Genomic DNA, 21,209 nt, shown 5'->3' on the forward strand with positions numbered 1-21,209 from the left:
GTAAACCATTTGCCATTTCCACACAGTCACACCTGACACCCCAGTTCTCCCACTACAATCCTCCCTCGTTTAGTGAGTACTAATGAAAATGTAATTCCTGATATCAGAAATAGACATATTTTATATGAATATCAATAATTCACATTTTAAATAGTACAAATTTAATTATTGATATCAAAAATGCATCCTGTGAATTAATAAAAGCTAAAATGGCTTGCCATTGCATGTCACTGTGTTTTAAATGATAAAAGCAATAATTGAGATGGTTATTATTTACTGAGGGATCTGCATCCATATTGACCAGTATGTCCAGCCAATCAACATTTTAAATGCAATATAGTAAATGTCAATACATTTCTTTCCATCTTGCTTTATTGCAGAGTTGTAACTAGGGATGCAACGATTACAGATTTTGTAAGTACGATTATTGTCTGAGAAATAATCACGATTTAACGATTATCACGATTATTATGCATCACTTAATTTCACAACACTACTAATGTATAATATCACATGAACACTCAACACTAGATTTTAATGTGTTATTTATTGCTGCCACAACACAGTACAAAATTAGAAAATGACAAACAATAATCAATCTCTTCCTTTGGAATTAAAGAGAAGTGCTTTGTACACATCCAGCATTTTTCTTTTAAAAATAACAAATTAAGTCAAAGGCTGCAGGGCACTTTGATTGAAATAGATCACAAAATTATTAAGTTTTTAGTTTGTTCTAAATGTATTTTCAACCTGAGGTAGAAAACTTGAAAACCTGAAAACAATATCTTGTTGGTATTTGACATAAAAACATAAATAATACTATAAAGGGATAATAAATCCCAATGAAAATAAGAATAAACAAAGTATTTGGCTCTATTGAATTAAATGCAAGCTAAATATTAGGCCTATGTATTTCTTTTAAAAGAAAACAAATATAGTCCAAATGTTATCCACCAATATTATTGTACTTATTTTAATACTCTTTTTTAATTATTAAACCAAATTTCACATGTGCCTTTAGGAAATCATCTATTATAATCTCATTATTTTGGTTTGTTTGTTTGAAGTTTGAGTACAAATTATAGAAAGAAACTGAGAACATCTCTCATGCAGTGTTATTAATAACTGAAATGCAGTTAATTGGTAGTCCTAGAAGTCTACACGGCCCTGATCTTATGTTAGTGTTTTACACCGGGCATATTACAACTACAAAGCCTGACATTTACTCAACACAGACAGGAGAAAGCAATAGGATATTAAGTTAAATGTTCACTGACTGAAACTCTTGAGAGCACGTCACATTCGGTTTTCCACAGACTTGCGTAACCAAAACATTCCGCTGTTTTTTTGTTGTTGTTTTTTTTACGTTGCACTGGAAGCTGAAAGTTGCACGCCGCATTCTCCTTTTTCCAAAGCGCTAGGGCGGTTGCGCTCCGCAGGCGTCTGTCGTTGCTCTGTTGATTCTTGTCACTTGACCCACGGTGCGCTTGCGGCATTATGAAAAGTTGAGATGTTTTTATCTCGATGCAGCGCGGACGCGCTTGGAAAAAACGAGCGCGTCGCTTCCATTATGAGCGCGGACACCGTGCGCCTACATTTGAAATGAACTTGAGCGCGCAAAAGACGCGATCTGTGAACAGGCCCTTAAGGCGTTTTTTCGGTGGAAATAGAGCGTCGCTGCTTAGTCCCTCAGTGGTTGACGAGCACGACACTTTAAGCTGGTGCACCGCTGGTGTAACTTTGTTTTCGTTTTGTGTTAGGTGCAAAAGTTCCGTTCCGTGCCGTCCGCGGTGTAGCATAGTCTTTACGATTAATTAACCGTGACGTTTTAAAGCGCGGTTAATTGTGAAATCCGGTAATCGCTGCATCCCTAGTTGTAACTAAACTGACTTGGAGACTAGATAATCATTGTTTTAAAAGTATGAGCGCCTAATGAGGAGTGCCATCACGCCCATATTGTACTGGTAACTGGTCCCCATAGATGTTTTACTGGAAAGTAAATATCATATGCACGTGAAAACTGCGTCTGCCTATCATATGCAGGCAAAAACTATTTTTGGCATATAAATGGCACGAGAAATTAAATTTGTGGTATAGACACGTGCTTTCAAATCACTCACATGGTGTTTTTCTCCCGGTCTCTCTTTTCGCGACCAGAAGGATAGTTCCGCTTAATTATCTCATCGATGTTGTAAACTTTGATTGACGCGCTTTGACACGAGGGGGAGGCGGGGCCTTGAGTTATTTGCGGGGCCCTACGCAACTTGCGTAGTGTGCGTATAGGGAGGATCGGCTCTGGGTGAAACGATATTCAAACCAAACCGAAAAACTGCGATACACGTACCGCGATACTCTTGGCGTATACTGTCATATACATAACATTATAATGAGAACACTATAACGCTGTGAATTTTTAGAGTTTATTTGCCGTGTTTCTACACATTGTTGCGTGAAGAACACGTCCACAACAGGAGTAGCACCTTCAGAGCAGCACAGACACGTTCACTTTCACATTCGGGTAATTTTGTGCAGATGTAAATCGTAATATTAAGGTTCCATTGAGTTAATTAACCTTCTAACAAAGAGTTTCGGTTTACATGTGTCCATTCAGCTCTGCAGCTTCGGCGTACGCAGCTCAAAACGCAGTGATGTTATTTAAAAGCGTAATATTAAAGATGTTTAATATTTTTTCTAAAACATTGATGGATTATTAATAACTATAATAGTTATTAATAATAACTATAACAATAATAATAACACTTGAATGGAAAGTTAAGAACAGAATTGATTTAAAAAAAAAATCTTAACCCCAAAACTTTTGAAGGAACGATATTTTCGTATACTGTATATTTAAAAACATGAATTAAAAACAATTAATTCAAATATAATACAGATTTGTGTGTGTGTGTGTGTGTGTGTTGTAAATCACATCACATTTTGATAGAGACACATCCTCATATGAGCTTCATGAACCAATCATTAGCAAATCCCGCAATTAGCAAACCATGCTTATCTCACGTAGGCCTGTAATCACTTGAAGTAATTAAGATTGACAGGTCAGTAAGGGAATCAAGGAATCAAGCTGCCTTCAGTTATTGCTGCAGACAGGGAGTGAGCTCTGTCTAAATTTGTTAGATAAATATGTTTGACTGAAGTGTTTTTGCATTTCAAGCGGCAGCACAGTAGACTACTCTTATAAAAAAATAATTGCTTTAAAGCTTAGCCTGACTACACTGCAATTCAGCGAACATGCAGATAAAAGAATGTGAAGTGTATAATAGATAGTGTAATGACAGTTATCAGCCGCCACAATGAGTCACTTCAGCTGAAAGAAGAGGCAAGAAACATTTCAAATGGGTACATTATTTGCATTTCAAATACACACCCATAATCAAGAAAGAAAATTAAGCAAGAACAATTAGGACACATTAAATAAAAACGCATTCAATCGTCAGCTTTCAATCAAAACTATCTTTTTTTTAATAGAGCCAAACAGCTAGAATGACACCAGAGCTCTGGCTCTGTGCATTCTGGGTACGGTTTGTGACCGCACAACACCAGGACCAAAACAAACATGTGAGGGAGAGCGTAAGAGCGTTACCTGCTGCAGGAGTGGCCATCAGAGGAGCTGCTCCTGGGGCTGGGCCAGTGGACAGGACAGGGGTGAGGAGACGCACATGGAGAACACACAGATAGCAGAGAATGAAAGGGCACAGAAACCAACGGGACAAACAAATGGAAGGAAAAAAGGTAGATTAAATGAGTTGTGGAAGCAAGGGTTAGGTACAAAAAAAGGGGGAATTGGGGAAAAAGAAAAAAAGAAATGGGAGAGGCCCCATACCTTGGCTCTTTAACGTCAGGTGCGCCAGACCTTGAAGGAAAAAACAGGAAAAAGGAAAAAACAAATAAGAGGGTCATAAAAAAGGCACGGGCGGAAACGAAAAGCATTGTCACAACGTTTGACTGCAGTTTGTGACAGACATCCTGAGGCAAACACGGATGCCAAATTTGAAGGAAACCAAAGGGGAGGGGGAAAAAAAGGAGGAAGGTAAAATAAACACACACAGTTCTTCAAGGGAAGGGGGCAATAAGAGGTGTTGAAGAGGGAAAGGGAAGGGAGGGAGGGAAGGGAAAGGGTAAGGAAAAAAGCATTTCAATTGGCACAAGTGCCAAAAAGGCACTTGCTCACAAAAAAAATGCTTTTTCTCCTAATGGAGCACATATTTAGTGTTTGGCAGATAGCATTCCTTAGATCATATGCTTCTATGCTATAGCAGTTACACCCATAAATGTTGCATTCGAAAGCCACAGTCTCATAAAATAGCAAAGAGAGATCAGAAAGCAGTGGGGAAATGTCTCGTAAAAAGCAGCGGGGACCAAGATAAATTCTCCCAAGAGCACAGAGGCAACCCGTCCCAGACGGTCTATCGTGTTACTAACAGACAAAAGCCTGCGAGTTGATTTCAGCGCTGTAATAATGTATGCAGCTTGACAGCTCAATACCAATCAATTACACACACCGATGCGGGAGCCATTATCCGGCAGTTTGAGTTCTGTAATCACGGTGCAGTAGTTGCTGTTTACTCCGACTAATGTGATGGAGAGTCGTACAGAAATGCAGAAGACAATCAGGAGGAATTGCTATGCAAATCCAGATGAGACGAGCCAACCAAAATGGTGGGGTCAGGCACAGGAAACTGGTGAGATGTCAATCAGGTTGCATTTCATATCAGTGCAGTAAACAAACTGGAAAGCAAAAGCACACCAACAAGATCAGAAAAATAATGCATCAGCTGGGAGCTTCGCGAAAATCCACATTAACTCCATTTACGCCTTTACGCGCTTATGCCATTTTGTGAGGAATATGATTACCGTCAGGAATGCCACACATTACGAACGCTCTCTGGTGAGCTGAATCGCATTCAAGGCGATATTTAATTGAAAAGGGAGAATGTTTCCTTCATATTTTCAAATGCACCTCCAAGGAACCACATGGCAAAAATAATCCCAGATTTAAAGAGGCCGGGCCTGCTTGGAGCTCTCATTGCCTATGAGTTTCATTTCCGTGAAACAAAGGAATATTATGATTATAGAAAGCCGAGTTATAGCGCCATTGTTCTATCTGATGTTCCTGTGTGATTCCTTGACAATTACCGCGGTACCGTCGCTTGCCCTGCTACTTCTATGCTGCACTCTATTAGGGAGATAACACGGCTGTAGAATAGATCATTGTACCTGGGAGTTACTAGTCATTGTGCAGCCAATTCCATTAAAAAAATATCACAAATGAAGGGAGCGAGACGATAAAAGATGGTTTGGTTTTTGAGAACAGGGCAAGAGCTGGAACTCGGAGAATTACAATGTGTGAAATCGCAAGGGATACGGTAAACAATAATACACAGACAATATCTAAGGGTAGCACAATGGCGGTATCTGAACACTGTCCAACTAATGCAAGTGCTTTAGAACAAGTAAGGGGTTATTGTCTTTGCTTATTTAAATATTTAAATGGTTAAATGAATATTCAAAGTCCTTTCATATTATATTTTGATATTGCCTTTGCATAATAATATAATGAATAATCATATCATATATTTGAATATTAAAGGGGACCAATTTGGCAAAATTCTTTTTTATATTGTTTTTGAACATAATTAGCAGTTTGTGTACACAACCACCTGATTGTGGTAAAAATCCATCCACTTCAATTCCAAATGCATTCTTATTAAAGCTACTAAAGTTATTCAGTCAAGAGCAGTGAGTGATTTTCTGTTTTTCTTTTGTTGTTTGATTCATATTAACAGCATATACAGCAGTAGATATTGCATATTATGCTGTTTTCACTTTAATTCACAGATCTAATATACACATGCAATTTATTTCCCTGCTGTTTACGTTCACAGACATAACCGACTGTTTATGTAAACTTTGTGTGTTTTTGACATAACCTTCAGTGTATTTGACAGTTTAAGCGCAATAAGACGTGAAAGAGAACTTAGTTTAATACTCACGGAACGCAGCGTCTGACAGCCAGCTTTCTGCGCACATGCTTCGTCTGTGCGCGCTCAAAAAACCATATATCAGAAGTTTAAACTGATATGGCTTTAAAACGCATGCAAATAATAACTTTCATGATGACGAAGAACTGCAATGTCATGTGAGTCTGACCGCTAGGGCTGCATGATTAATCGCAATGAAACCGTACGAAATTTGTAGGGCTGTGTTGAAAAAATCGATTCACCAATTCTGAATCGATTTTCATATTAATTTCTAAAGATCGATCCGTAACTCAGAGGATCGATTTAATAATAGGCTTACATTTTCCCCGTGAACTTTAACTTGCCGCAACTGGAGATCCCTATATGCGCATTGAAAGGCTTTCACTCAGCGCGCACATTGTGACAACGGGCTTTGAGTGAGTCATTAAACCGTTCATTCAACGAACACGTTCAAAAAAGCTGATTCATTAAAAGAGATGTAATGAAACAAGGTGTTAATTATTTTTAACTTTGAGTTCCACTTTTCAAGGCTCAGCTGAGCAGCAATGCGTCGCATGGGTAACGCTGAAGCTGATGCTTCAGAGACCAATATGGCATTGATTCAATGCGTGACTCGCTGATTTTATTTCCCCGCGGCTTCCTGGAATGTGGAATGCTGACCAGCGCTGCTGCTGACGCGCGCATTTATGGTAAATACCCGTGACGTGAACGTTAAAAGGATGATACGACAAATATTTCGCTTTCCTTTGACACGGCAACCTTTTTCACGAATACATATGACTTCAAAGACAGACGCAGGTAATCGCACGCGCTCTGCCAATCTCTCTCATTCACTGTCTGTGCGAAGCCTCTGTAGGCTACACATCACCACGATAAACAGTCTTTGTTATCATTATGAACTTGTTTAACATTCAATACACATGCATGAAGTTCAAAACAAGAAGGGTATAGCCTTATAAAAAAAACGTGAATATCGCAGTTGCTGCGGTTAGCCTACTTGCAATCCTCTGCGGTTGACTTGTCAGTAGCGCGGTACTACAAGATTGCGGTAATCGCGACAGCCCTGCTGCTGATATACCTCTGCGTCCTCTGTCGTCTACACCAGTGCAAGTTTGTGAAAGCAGTTGTATCAACACTCTGGAAGGGGGATTGTTCTTTACAACCATTAATTTGCGGTTGAAGGTCTATAATAATAGTATCAATATGTTGCATAACTACAGTCCGGTAATTCAGGTAACAGCTGGAAAAAAAAAATGCTTTTTTCAAAAACACTTATCTAAATCTCGAAGATCGGATCGAATCGAATAATGATAATCGATTCAAGATCTTGAGAATCGGAATCGAATCGATTCTTGAAATTTGAATCGAAACCCAGCCCTAGAAATTTGGCAAAGGCTGCGATTATTTTATGCACAGCTTGTCAGTGCGGTGCGGCTGATCGGTAGTAACATCAGACACGCCAAATTTGCCCCGCCGCAGAAGTACGATAACGCACATCATTCCAGGAAATCCCTACTATCGGCATCATACTACCGCTGTAGCTGAATAAACAGAAGATTGAAACGTTTTGATTGATTAAACATGTCTAATAAACACGACTGCCTTATTCTGTGTAAGAAGCCACATCATCTCACAGAAGGATGCTCAACTGTCGTTTGGAGTAAAAGCATGCTATTAAATGTTGTCTTTTGCTGGACAAGATGTTCATTAATGCTTCTCATGTTTGGAAAGATGTTTGACGCTTGTTGCTTTTTCAAATGCACGTTATAAGTGACTCAAACTCTCAGTGCTTTCAGATGGAGCAGTGTTTACAGAGCCGTACATCAATGACAACCTACGCATATATTTTTAAAAATAAATCGCAGCCTTTGCGATTTTATAATTGCGATAAGCCAAATCGGTTTTTAAGTGCAATTTCATGTAAATTGTGATTAATCATGCAGCCCTACTGACCGCGATATGATAATCCTCAAAAATGGGCATTTAAAGCATGGTATAATAAATGATCTGTGGGATATTTTGAGCTCAAACTTCACAGACACATTCTGGGGACACCGAAGACTTATATTACATCTTGTAAAAAGGGGCATAATGGGTCACCTTTAATATATTACCACCAATTAAAATATTCAAATATATCATATAAATATTATACATTATATTTTAGTATTACATATGCTCATTTAAATATTATTCAAAGGCATTTAAAGTCCAATTTTATCATAGCATAACATCATTTTAGCACATTATATTAGTATCCATGCATTACACGTGTTTTAGAACAAATAACAGCCGTGGGATATTTCCTTTGCTCATTTAAATATTCAAATATATAATATGACTATTCAAAGTATAATATAATTGCATATTGAGTATTATAATATTGCATATTATAGCAAATTATATTTTAGTACATACATTATGCAATACTGCATGCTATAGCTCCTCAAAAACATGTTTTTTTAATGGCTAAGTTCGAGAAGAATTTCAGAAAAGGGTTAGCTGGCATGAAATTCTTTTTTTGTTGATATGTCCTGCGGTGTGACATGTTGTACTCCATCTAAAACCATTTTAAACTGCATTTCACTAATTATTTTATAATTGCAATTGTTATTCAAGCAGCTTTTACGACTTTATATTAATGGAGAGGGCGCATGGACTATTTGTACATTTAAAAAGTCATTTTTCACACTGCAGAGGCATTCAAAAAATATTTTTTAAAATTTAAATGCCAGTGAAGGCAAAAGGGTGATAAAAACGGTGAAATCTGTGAAATTTAAATGCTGACCAGCAGTTAAAATATGCATGGTCCCTTTTTAAAAAATATATATAAATATATAAAAAAGGGGGGGGAGCCCATGACCTTGTACCTCATGGTAAATAATGGGCAAAAAATTATTCTGGGGGCATGTGATGTTCAAATGCAGAGCTCATTAAAGGAACTGAATTCAATTCAATCCTATTTAATCCATACATTTTCAAAACAATAAGACAAATTCAACTTAATAAAGGTTGCGACATTCATAAACCACAAACATGAACATCAATGAAGCAAACCTTTGGCCAAAGCAAATCTATCTATACACGCACCATCTAACCATCCATTTTTCTTTCTAATCTATTCTTTCATTCATCCATCAAAAACTGCAAACATGTCGTTCCTCATGCAGAAGTTATCTGGTCTGGTGAGGTGACACCTTATGTTATGATGCCCATAGACTTAGAGGTGTCGCTCGAGAAGCAGATGATACATCATTTATGTGCCTCTCACACTTTTAGACACATAAAGACAACTTATTTTATTTATAAATGACCCCATATCCAGGCATCTGCATGTTTTAGAAGTTTTTTTTTCTGCCACTTGAAATGGTGTTCTTTTGCCTCATTCATTCTAATTTCAGTCACAAAAGCCTATAAAAGTGCCATCCGTCACTAGTCACATCTCAGCTGCCACATCTGTTTCGTATAACAGTTTATGCCACAGTGACTTCTCAAATTTGAAAAATGAAGATGAAATTACCTACAAACTGGGACGTAATTTAGTACAGTGAAAAAGCCAACTGCATCAACAGATAGCAAGGGAGCACACAACCACCCGGGAATTAAAAAGCAACACACACCTTGTTAACAAATATTTAAACAACGGTCGGCACAGCGAAAAAAGCTTACGGAGCCGCTCTACTGTGAAATGGAGGCATTTAGCTGTGTTTACATTCAGATTTCTTGCTCAACAGCCTTAACTAAAATGAACAAGCACACAGTCAGAAACAATTATTAAATATGAATTGATTTTGGTCTCACACTTCAATGCTGCGTTACATTAAGGATTTTTCACTTGCGACCAACGAGCAGTCAGTCTCCCACAAACGTTAATTTTACACTCTCTCTCTCGAATTGGTGAGAGAGAGAACAATTTATTCAGCTAATTTAACCAAGAGATACAAAGACGGACAGTAATGGCTCATGGAGAAGTCTCACTTCCCTCCCAGCGATGCACATTTCAATATGAAACAGGTAGAGCGGCTGCGTACCCACTGAGCAGAACAGCGGACAGAGCAGCGGTAGCCTTGAGGTGTTGGTATTTTAAAAAGGAGCGTATGCTTCATGTAAACATTTATTTTCTGAGAATGCAAATGCAAGGCGTCATTGCCTGCACAGCGCTGTCTGACGTGGAGAGGCCTGCTGCGGACGTCTGCATTGAAATGCGGTGGCCCATCTGCGTTGGCATAGCAACAGGCTCCAGTGTCTCCCTTAGTATGACGTTGCAGGCGAATCTAACCCACTCCCTTCCGTTTCGTTCTGTCTGCCTGCCTCACTCTCATACTTCTGCTCTTGTCCTGCTCTGTTATCATGGCCGTTCACCTCCACCTGTCTGGCTAAATCTGGATGAAAGTGGTTTTCAAGAGTTCAATTTGTTTAAATGGGTCAATAACATAGCCATTAAAATGTTTACCTCATAAATTGTTTTCTGGAAGAGGGGAGATATTTTTTTTTAAATGGCAAGAGAGTATCAAATTGCATGCAGGAATAATAAAAAGTGAGCAAAATAAATAAATAAATAATTCATGCCAGGCAATCAAAACAGCTTGTTTAGGTTAACGTGTTTCCATTACAATGAATGTTTCGGCCCATAAAATGCATATTGCAAAATGTATGGGATGATTTAATATGCATATCTTGGTGAATATAGTCAAATTCAACAGACACTCAACTAGAAATTTAGAACATTGCCTTTGCGGTTTCATAACATTCATCCAAACAGAAAAAGTAATTATGGGATTTACTCCACATAATTCCATCCTAACATTTTGGCCTATCCCTACGTTGCTGTGGAAACAAGGCAATATGATGCTTGCTAGCTTACTGAATTCTATGGAAGTCCATTTCTGCCACATCAAAAAAACAAAAACAAAAATCAGCACAAGTTAATTCGAGGGGAAAAATGCATAACTGAAAATCAGATAGCATCTTATTTTAAGAGGTCTCATTATTTCAAGATGGCGTCAAGATATATGTTGAGATATTTTAAAAGATAACCTATAGATACAAACTCAATTTGACATATAAAACGAGATCTCAATAGCAATTTTATTTTGAAATGAGATTTCAAACTAATGATATAGTACTCATTTAAATCAATAAAATCTCTCATTATTTTGAAATATCTCACTGAAATCTCAACCCCTTTATTTCAAGATCATTAGATTTAAGACAATATCATTACTTCACTATTTCAAGATAAGAGATTATATTACCATTATATTAGAACATTTAGTGTAAAGAACATTTAAATAAATCTAAAGAACCCCTTTTCACCATAAAGAACCTTTTGTGCAATGGAAAGGTTCTGTGGATGTTGAAGGTTAATCATGGAACCGATAAAAGACCTTTAGTTTTAAGAGTTTGTGTGCTGGATTTTTTTTTATTTGATGTAGCAAAAAAGAATAGCTTGCCATGCGGTGGAGCATAGGGGGTGCAACGGATCGCAAAACTCACGGTTCAGTTCATATTGCGGCTTTTGAGTCACAGATCGGATCATTTGGTTTTGGTTTTAACAAAAGCTACATTCAAAATGCTTAAAGGGATAGTTTATTCAACAAATAAACAAATTAGCAATAGTAAAAATAAATACAAATGATAGAAATGAAATACCGCATTGAAAAAATTAATCCTTAAAGTTTAAAAAGTATTTCAGTCAAGAGTGATTTTCTCTGTGTTTGTTGTTTAATTAGCATTAAATGGCAGACGACAGCAGGTACATTAGGTTGCTGTCACTTTAAGACTGAATGCACAGATCCAATATACTGATACACATGGGTTTTCTTGCTAAACTGTTTAACAATTAAGACATTAAGACTGCAGCAAGACGATGATCCAATCAAATCCAAACTGACAAAAGTTCTGCTCATCATTTTTTCTTGTTTGTAAAGCCGTTTCACTCGGTTATAAGTCAGAATAGGGGAAAAAAGACTATTGCAACTTCCATTTCATGCCGACTTTAAACGTAGCAATTTAACACGTGTGCCGAACCGTGGGACAGGATCGGCACGGATCACGAATTAACTACGATCCGTTACACCCCTAGTAGAGCAGAGCATTATCTTCAGTCACAAGATCATAAACATTACAAAAAGAGAAAAATCACATTGCTGACTCCATCGGTGAATACTAAGATTTCTCAGGAAGCAAGTGACTGTCAGAGTCCCATAAGCTACTGGCCGCAAGATGCTTTACAAATGCTCAGCACATAAAACTCTGAGCCATAACGGATTCTCTATCTACTGCATATCTAAACATGATCTCTGATTAGCTCCTGCACGGCACTGAATAAAAAAAACTCCTGAATATGCTGCGAGGGGATTAGTCTGAAACTCCTAGAGGTTTTCCTTCAGTTGGAGGATTATGCCAAGGTCACTAAGGCACTGGGAGGATTGGGCATGGCAGAGCCAGCTGTACTCCCTCTTCTGACGTCCTCACGTATGCCTCTCATGGGGCACTAGCGGTCATGGTCACTGCGGTCAAGCCTGCTCTATGTTGCCTGACTGGAGCAAAAGTTGGATAGTGAAGAGCCAAGCTTTGGATTACGCTCCGGCACTGAAGACTGGCACTGATGCCTAAGTGAGCAGCAGTGACATAAGAGCTTTTCCTCCAAGGATGGAAGCAGAGGTATGATAAGGCTGTAAACATCCTGAAGATCACGGTATGCATGAGAGCACAGACGGCTAACTGAGGCATCTCAATATCCCAAAACATGCTGTCTACACACACACACCGTCAAATCATTTTACCTCAACACAAAGTAACAAGTGTAAATGCGAGTTAAACACGGTTTCCTGCAGGGATTTGGAGATTTCTTTTAAACCTTGGCTAAACATAATTCTGGGTTATCTATCTGCTTCTCACTGCTCATACTTTACTCTAGGCTAGTAATTAATCCTGGGTAGTCATGTTTCAAAATTTCACACTGTACATTTGTAAACAGTGTTATTTGTATATTAACAGTCTTATTTGCATATATGTTGCATATTTACAAGGTCAACAACATTGACTGAAAACTGCTTGTGAACTGAAATGGTTGTCATCCAGTTTGGTGGTTTTAAGTCTTGTTTATGTATAAAAGCAAAAATAGATGCTGTAACTAAAGCACGTTGACTGTACAAAGCGCACTGATGTTTAATGAGATGTTTAGTTGGTAACACTTTACAAGAAGGTTCAATTCATTAACAAGTTAATGCATTCGGTATCATGAGCTAACAATTTTCTTTTCACAGCATTTAATAATCTAGGTTGAGGTTAATTTATAATTATAAGTGCTATTGTTATTTCACATTCATTCACAATACGTTAATTTATACTTGAAATGAATATATATTTATTTAACCATTTTAACAATGAACAATAAATATACTACACTGCCATTAATAAAAAGTGGAGACGGTAATTCATTTTTTTTTATTTTTTTTTTTTAAAAGTCTCTTTCAAGGCTGCATTTATTTGATCAAAATACAGTTAAAGCAGCAATATTGTCAAATATTACAATTAAATTTGTTTCTCTTAATATATTCAATGAATCATACGCTGATTTGGTGCTCAAGAAACATTTATTATTATTATCAATGTAAAAAACAGTTGTGCTGCTTAATATTTTTGAGTAAACAGGATTTTTTTTAAGAATCTTTGAAAAATAGAAAGTTTAAAATAACAGAATTTATTTAAATAGAAATTATTTGTAACATTATGAATACATTTACCATCACTTTGTCACGATTGTCATATTTTCAATGTGTTTAGTTATGTTTTTGAGATCTTGTTTCCCCCTGTCTTTGTGGTTTTTGGTTTAGTCCTGTTAAGTTTTCCCGCTCCTCGTTTGTGTTCAGTTTTATCACCTGTGTTCTGTTAATTATTCTATTATTCCATGTGTATTTAAGCCCTGTGTTTTCCCTGAGTGTTTGTCGATCGTCGTCAATCTATGGTTGTTTGAGTATTGAAGTCCTTCAGTATTTCCTTTCCTTTCCTTTGTTCCTGTTTGTTTTTGAAGTTTAAGTTTGTTTAATAAATCTACTACTTTGAAGTTCTCGTCCTCGTCTTCAGCTACCTGCACCACCAACCCTGACAGAACGATCGACCATTAAAAAGAAGATGAGCCAGAGGAGACGTAAACAGAGGAAGAACAAGGAGGTGGACCCCATTCACACACCTATCCTCTTCCAAGAGGAACGCTCCCTGGAAGAATATGCAGGACTTTATATGGGCCTGTATGATGATGTGAGATGGGATGAGGAGGAATTGACACAAAGTTTCTGGGGTGGATTAAAGGACCCGCTTGCCCAGATAATTTTAGTAAAAAATCTAAATTTGTCATTTCTGGAGTTTGTGGACCACACACTGTGGGCGTGTGGATCCCAATACGTGGTAGAAGATCTCCCACTCCAGCCCATGCCAAATCCAATAAGTCCAGTTCCAGAGCCCGTCGCCTGCCCGCCAGAGCCTGAGCCCGTCGCCTGCCCGCCAGAGCCTGAGCCCGTCGCCTGCCCGCCAGAGCCTGAGCCCGTCGCCTGCCCGCCAGAGCCTGAGCCCGTCGCCTGCCCGCCAGAGACTGTTCATGCCACACGTGAGTCCACACAAGAAGACACAGCGCTGATTGTGATGTCTGCAGCGATTCTGTGTGTGTGGGCTGCATGCACATCAGCTCAGCCCCATGAGTTCCCTGAAATGCTGGTTCCGTCCAGTCCTGCATTCCCAGAGCCCGTTGACCCAGACCCAGAGCCCGTTGACCCAGACCCAGAGCCCGTTGACCCAGACCCAGAGCCCGTTGACCCAGACCCAGAGCCCGTTGACCCAGACCCAGAGCCCGTTGACCCAGACCCAGAGCCCGTTGACCCAGACCCCGTTGACCCAGCGCCCGTTGATGTCAAGTCTGTTTCCGTTCCTGAACCTGTCCTTCTCCCCAAGAAAATTTTGGGGGGGGGCTATACGCCTTCGCCGTGGCCGGCCAAAGATCCACGGAGGCCCGGAAAAATAACACCGCCGTGGCCACCTGATGGGTCTTCACCGCCGTGGCCACCCGAAGGGTCCTCACCACCGTGGCCACCCGAAGGGTCCTCACCACCATGGCCGCCCGAAGGGTCCTCACCACCATGGCCACCTGAAGGGTCTTCACCGCCGTGGCCACCTGAAGGGTCTTCACCGCCGTGGCCACCTGAAGGGTCTTCACCGCCGTGGCCACCTGAAGAGCCTACACCGCCCTGGACGCCCGAGGGTCCCACAGCTCCGCCCTGGACGCCCGAGGGTCCCACAGCTCCACCCTGGACGCCCGAGGGTCCCACAGCTCCGCCCTGGACGCCCGAGGGTCCCACAGCTCCACCCTGGACGCCCGAGGGTCCCACAGCTCCACCCTGGACGCCCGAGGTTCTGCCTGCTCCGCCGTGGCCACGCCCACAGCCTGCACCGTCGTGGCCACGCCCACAGCCTGCACCGTCTTGGCCACGCCCACTGCCTGCTCTGCCTTGGCCACGGCCACAGCCTGCTCCGCCCTGGCCACGCCCACAGCCTGCTCTGCCCTGGCCACGCCCACAGCCTACTCCGCCGTGGCCACGCCCACAGCCTGCTCCGCCCTGGAGGCTTCCCGTCCCTGCTTCACCATGCCCTCGTCAGCCTCCAGGGCGCCCACCCTCCCACCCCTTTGGATGTTGTACGGCGCGAGGTCGCGCCTTCGGAGAGGGGGGGGTACTGTCACGATTGTCATATTTTCAATGTGTTTAGTTATGTTTTTGAGATCTTGTTTCCCCCTGTCTTTGTGGTTTTTGGTTTAGTCCTGTTAAGTTTTCCCGCTCCTCGTTTGTGTTCAGTTTTATCACCTGTGTTCTGTTAATTATTCTATTATTCCATGTGTATTTAAGCCCTGTGTTTTCCCTGAGTGTTTGTCGATCGTCGTCAATCTATGGTTGTTTGAGTATTGAAGTCCTTCAGTATTTCCTTTCCTTTCCTTTGTTCCTGTTTGTTTTTGAAGTTTAAGTTTGTTTAATAAATCTACTACTTTGAAGTTCTCGTCCTCGTCTTCAGCTACCTGCACCACCAACCCTGACACACTTGAGCTATTTAATGCATCCTTGATTAATTAAAAAATAGAACACTTTATTTTACAGTGTCCTTGTAACACTATAAAACATGCATAATTACATGCAACTAACCCTAAACCAAACCCCATTTCAACTATATAGTAAGTACATGTAGTTAATTATTACTAAGTACTTAAATGTATAATTACGCTGTAACATGGACACCTTAAAATAAAGTGTAACCTAAATTGCATTAAAGGGTTAGTTCATCCAAAAATAAAAAAATGATTCCATTATTTACATTTACGCACTTGGCAGACGCTTTATCCAAAGCAACTTACATTGCATTTCAAGGTACACATTTTACATTCTTATCAGTTTTCAGTTCTTGCTTTCCCTGGGAATCAAACCCACGACTTTGGCATTGTAAGCGCCAACACTCTACTGTTTGAGCTACATGAAAGCATTATGTTACTCATATATTTACTCTGCTCCTCCGACTTTTCTTTCCAAAATTCTTGTTTTAGACTTCTAATTCGTGACTGGTGTTTTGTTTTGCTCTATCCTCTGCAGTGTAAAAATCACTATATATATATATTTTTTTTTTTTTGTCAAATCAACTTAGATTTTATTTGATTCAGATAATATTCACATAATATTTTGAGTTTCGGTTGATTGAACCAATCTCCATTGTTTTACCTCAATTTTTTTAAATTGAAATGAACTCAAAATATTAAGGCAACCAGGTAACTTACTTTAAGTTAAACCAACAATATTTTTTTAGTGTGCTCTTCTGCGTTCGTCAATACGTCATGCGTCGGGTCAGAGGTCACTCTTCGACTGTTATCGGAAGCACTTGATTCTAATTTATAAAGTTATAAACATTGATATATTTTCTTGCAAAAACATCGCTTCAGAACTGAAGGCAGTTATTAACCCCCTGGAGCCGTATGGTTTCATTTTATGATGGATGTGCTTTTTTGGGCTTCAAAATCTCAGTCACTATGCAGTCCCATTATAAAGCTTGGAAGAGCCAGGATATTTTTTTAATATAACTCTGACTGTGTTTGGCTGAAAGAAGAAACTCGTATACAACTATGGCTTGAGGGCGAGTAAATAATGGGATCATTTTCATTTTTGTGTGAACTATAACCTTTAAATCTATGAATTTCCAATCATTTATATTTAAATTTGAGGTTACATTATAAATACACATGAATGTGTAAAATATCAGAATTTGAACAGAAATCCATGCTGAAATGTTTTAAAGGGGTCATATAATGGTACATGCACTTTTACAAGTTGATTGTACTGAAATGTGTGTTGGCAGTGCCTGTACACAGCCATCATATAATGATAAAAATCCATCCAGTGGTTTTGTTTTAATCTCCTTATATGTTTTCCCCTGCCTCAAATCGAGCCATTCGACCGTGTGACATCACAAGCTCTCACGCCCCTCCCACGATTGTTGAATGACAGCCGCGTTTCAACACAGACCCGCCCTCGCTCGTGAGCTAGCTGTCAATCATAGTCTGCGCGGACCGGCACGGTCATTGATGATATGCTGGAGCACTGTCTATGAGCAGAATGGCGTCTAAGCGATTGTGGTGTTCTGTTCTTGGGTGTAATAACGAACACAGCAGTCATTTTAATGTTCCTAAATCCGAACCGCCGAAGACGCAGTGGCTGAGTTTGTTTTCGAAGGGAATATTCCCCACGAGTAACGTCAATGCTCTCATGTTTGCGCGAATCATTTCACACACCAGACTGCTTTATAAACGAGGAGGTATAAAGCTGGTTTTGCTAAAGAAGCTGCTCCTGAAAGGATCGGTACCATCTATTCGTGTTCCTGCAGCTGCTCCAGAAGAACTGAAGTGAGTGTAACGTTTTATTAAACTTTATATTAATATTTATATTAATCCTTGTAAATCGCTTGCACGCTTCACGATGAATGCGTCTAAGGTTTACACTCAGGGTACATTACGGCATGTTTTCTATGTACGACGTTCTCAATATAATGCATAATCCCACGTTTATACTGAACAACGTGTTATGGTTATTGTGTCATTGTGTTACAAACGGTGTACGCCAGAGCCGGCTCTGGTGTACGCACAGAACAGAGAGGCGGAGTCAGCAAAGCTCATGATCATTTAAAGTCATATGCACTGAAACGGCGTGCTGAAAACAGAGCTGTTTTTTACCAGGTAAAATAAGTGTTTTCTTACAATACTAATGAGAATTTTTAATTAAAGTATATTACAAACTTTTAATTTAGACCCTAAAGAATCATATTAGCTTGTACAAAAATGGCATTATATGACCCCTTTAAGTGTTACATATGAACTAACATTGAACTAACTCACTAACACATCTGTACAGGTCTAAGCTGGTATTTTCAATACATGGCTGAGGTATCTGACCTAACACAAAAATCTTTTTTCTTATGCCTGCTTTTAGCTACAACACCTCCATCTTCCTGTAACCACCCAGACACAAACAGACCCATCCACAAACAGTCACTGAATCTCCATGTGACAGAATTTTAATGCTGTACATACACAAACTGATGGGACACCTAAATCGAGCTGTTTAGATGTCACACGACATTCCAGAGAAGGAGATGAAAAAGGCATGGTTGCGAGTTTGCTTGAATGAGTGTCATTTTTGTTTTCATGCGTTCTGCACAGGAAACAAAGTGCTGACACTGTGTGAAAGCTTTAATCCAATAAAGACACAAGCACTTGCTTTATATGGCACATCCATCCCCCCCCCCTGCCATTTGATGTTTGCATAGTCCTAGCACTTGAGCTCTTCACAAGGGAAACGGAGGATGATTAAAAGTGTAGGCTAAAAGCACGTTGTAAAAGAAGGCCTCTGTCATCCACTAGTGTCAGTGTGGCCTTTAAGATAACCTTCTGTTGAGAATGAATACAATACAGACACTGGCAATGATCACACTCCTTCAATAGACTGTACGTTTCTGCAAGACCTCAGACTTGCGCCGCTATAGGCTTTTTTTTTTTTTTGCCATTTCCTTCTTGCCATTTTTTTTTCTGTGTATCTGTTAACAGTGTTTTAACATCTGCTGAATAATGCAGTACATCATCATTTTCAAGCCCAGACATCACATCAGCTTCGAGGCACAATATAATACATTTTAAATAACCACGGCATCATGGATCTCTTCGATCAGAGAGACATTTTTCATCACTAGCTTTTGAAAATCAAGATCGAGTTGATGGATTTCTGCAGGCCTCAGACGTAACCCATCCATCCACATAAAATATAGAGGTCCTTGGAGCTAAAACAAAAGAACGGACATCACAAGCCGTAGCGTTTAAATTTTATCATTCACAGAGAAGGTGTTGGAAAAATAATATATACTTGGGATCTTCTCCAGCATTCAAACTTGTGAAGTGTCAAGCCTTGCAGGATTTATCTTCTACACTGCTCTCACTCTAACTGCGGTTCAATTTATCTTCCCCATGAGCTGTATATGGCAGAGCGGTTTTGCATGACCACTGCCAGCTGCCTTAATCCTAGCCTGGGTTGCACTTTCTCGGTCTAATTCAGCAGATCTAATTCAGAGATCATATAAAAGCTGCAGGGCTGGACCCCCGAGCCTCTGGCCCTGCAAATCGGGAGACCGATCATTATAAAATCGTCCACAACATAAACACTCTACCGTCTAGCGTTTCCTCGCCTATAGCCGGTGCAGCGCGCGCAATGGCACGTGTCGCTCAATTACATCTCGAATCTGGCCTTTGCCTTGTGCAGGTGAGTGATTTTAGTCCACTCGTGTCGGTCAGCAGAACTGCAGTACAAACTGACAATGCAAGGAAGGATGACACCCCCATCACTATCAGCTCTAGCAAATCAGATATGAAAAGACGAAACATTGGTCTTACCTCCCAAAACTTGCTGGAGAGCTGCAGCAGGAATGATGGGAAAGAGAGAGAAAAAAAGAGAATAATAAAATCAACAACACAGAATACAGCATTTATAATTCAGGCTGTTGCAAACTATAATGAGCATAATAAATGTAATTGCTGAAGATAGTACATATGTAGTAGGCTTGGGCGGTATCCAAATTTTGATACCGTCAAACCTCCTCCCTATTTTACCGCGGTATACGGTATTACCGCGTGACTAATTAAAAATTATGACATAAGGCTCAGAAGGCATCACCAAACTGTTGGTTTGTGCAGGGATGAGTCACAATTTTCGAATATTCAATTATTTGATTTTATTATAGAATATGGAATAGGTTGTGGGATTATTGTCTATAAAAAATCCCCATGTTTTCCGTTCTGATGCGGTGGTGACACGTTCAACCAGAGGGTGGCGATGCCAATAATGCATCTAAAAGCTGTCAATCAACTCTCAGACAACAGGAGAAGATGCACATTGTCTCACAAAAGAGCATGTGAGCGGAGTGGTAATATTTCCTTTAGAGCAGAGAGCGCATTTCTGAAGATCACGCGCCGCTCGCTCAGTCCACTCAGCGTCGCGCGCTCAGAATGCCCGCAGTGACATGCTGGTTAGAAAACATGTGAAGTAGGGCTGCCCGTGCATGACTTAAACAATTTTTTTTCTAGTTGACTAGTAGTAGTTGATTTAAGCCATTAGTCTAATCACATATTTTTTTATTAAATTACTTAAATATATATAGGAGAGAATGCTAAACCATAATGAGCGTTTTCGTAATATATTGCCTATTCTGCATCTCAAAGCACACATAAAGCTTGCCACAAAGAACCGGCAAAAGTAATTATTATGCATGAAACATTTGAATTGTTTACTAATAAAAAACTTTCTATGTCAGTGGCTGCACAGATAAAGTTTACGATGCAGACTCGCATCTTCGCAGTAGTGAACGCGCATAGAGAGAAATGCACACTTCATATGAATTAGCCTACAGAGAGCAGGCCATTTCTTTTAGTTTTTAATTGTTTTGTTTAAAAGTAGACATTTCAAGCTTTCTATATATATACACTTCTCAGATATTTAAGGCATCTATCTTATACGCTGAGTTTCGTTTATTTTAGGAGACGCGCTCCAGTTCACGCGCCGGCTTATATTGTCTAATATATATCCTTCTTATTTATTAATCCAGGCAATTCGTTGATGAAACATTGATTAAAATGAAGAT

General features: G+C 39.7%; 1 protein-coding gene across 8 annotated transcripts in view; it reads right to left on the reverse strand.

Moving 5' to 3' along the window:
• nrxn2a (neurexin 2a) overlaps positions 1–21,209 on the reverse strand; it is a 452,348-nt gene that overhangs the window by 347,152 nt on the left and 83,987 nt on the right. For all 8 annotated transcript variants that reach the window (XM_056262003.1, XM_056262002.1, XM_056262001.1 and 5 more), the window contains exons 3-4: positions 3,842–3,871; positions 3,602–3,640 (exon numbers count right to left, since the gene is read on the reverse strand). In XM_056262003.1, the coding sequence (XP_056117978.1) occupies positions 3,602–3,640; positions 3,842–3,871 (69 nt within the window). The remainder of the gene's footprint in view (positions 1–3,601; positions 3,641–3,841; positions 3,872–21,209) is intronic.

The sequence above is a fragment of the Rhinichthys klamathensis genome, unplaced genomic scaffold (genome assembly GCF_029890125.1).
Source record: "Rhinichthys klamathensis goyatoka isolate OS25496 unplaced genomic scaffold, OSU_Roscu_1.1 h1tg000191l_1, whole genome shotgun sequence".
Taxonomy (NCBI): Eukaryota; Metazoa; Chordata; class Actinopteri; order Cypriniformes; family Leuciscidae; genus Rhinichthys; species Rhinichthys klamathensis.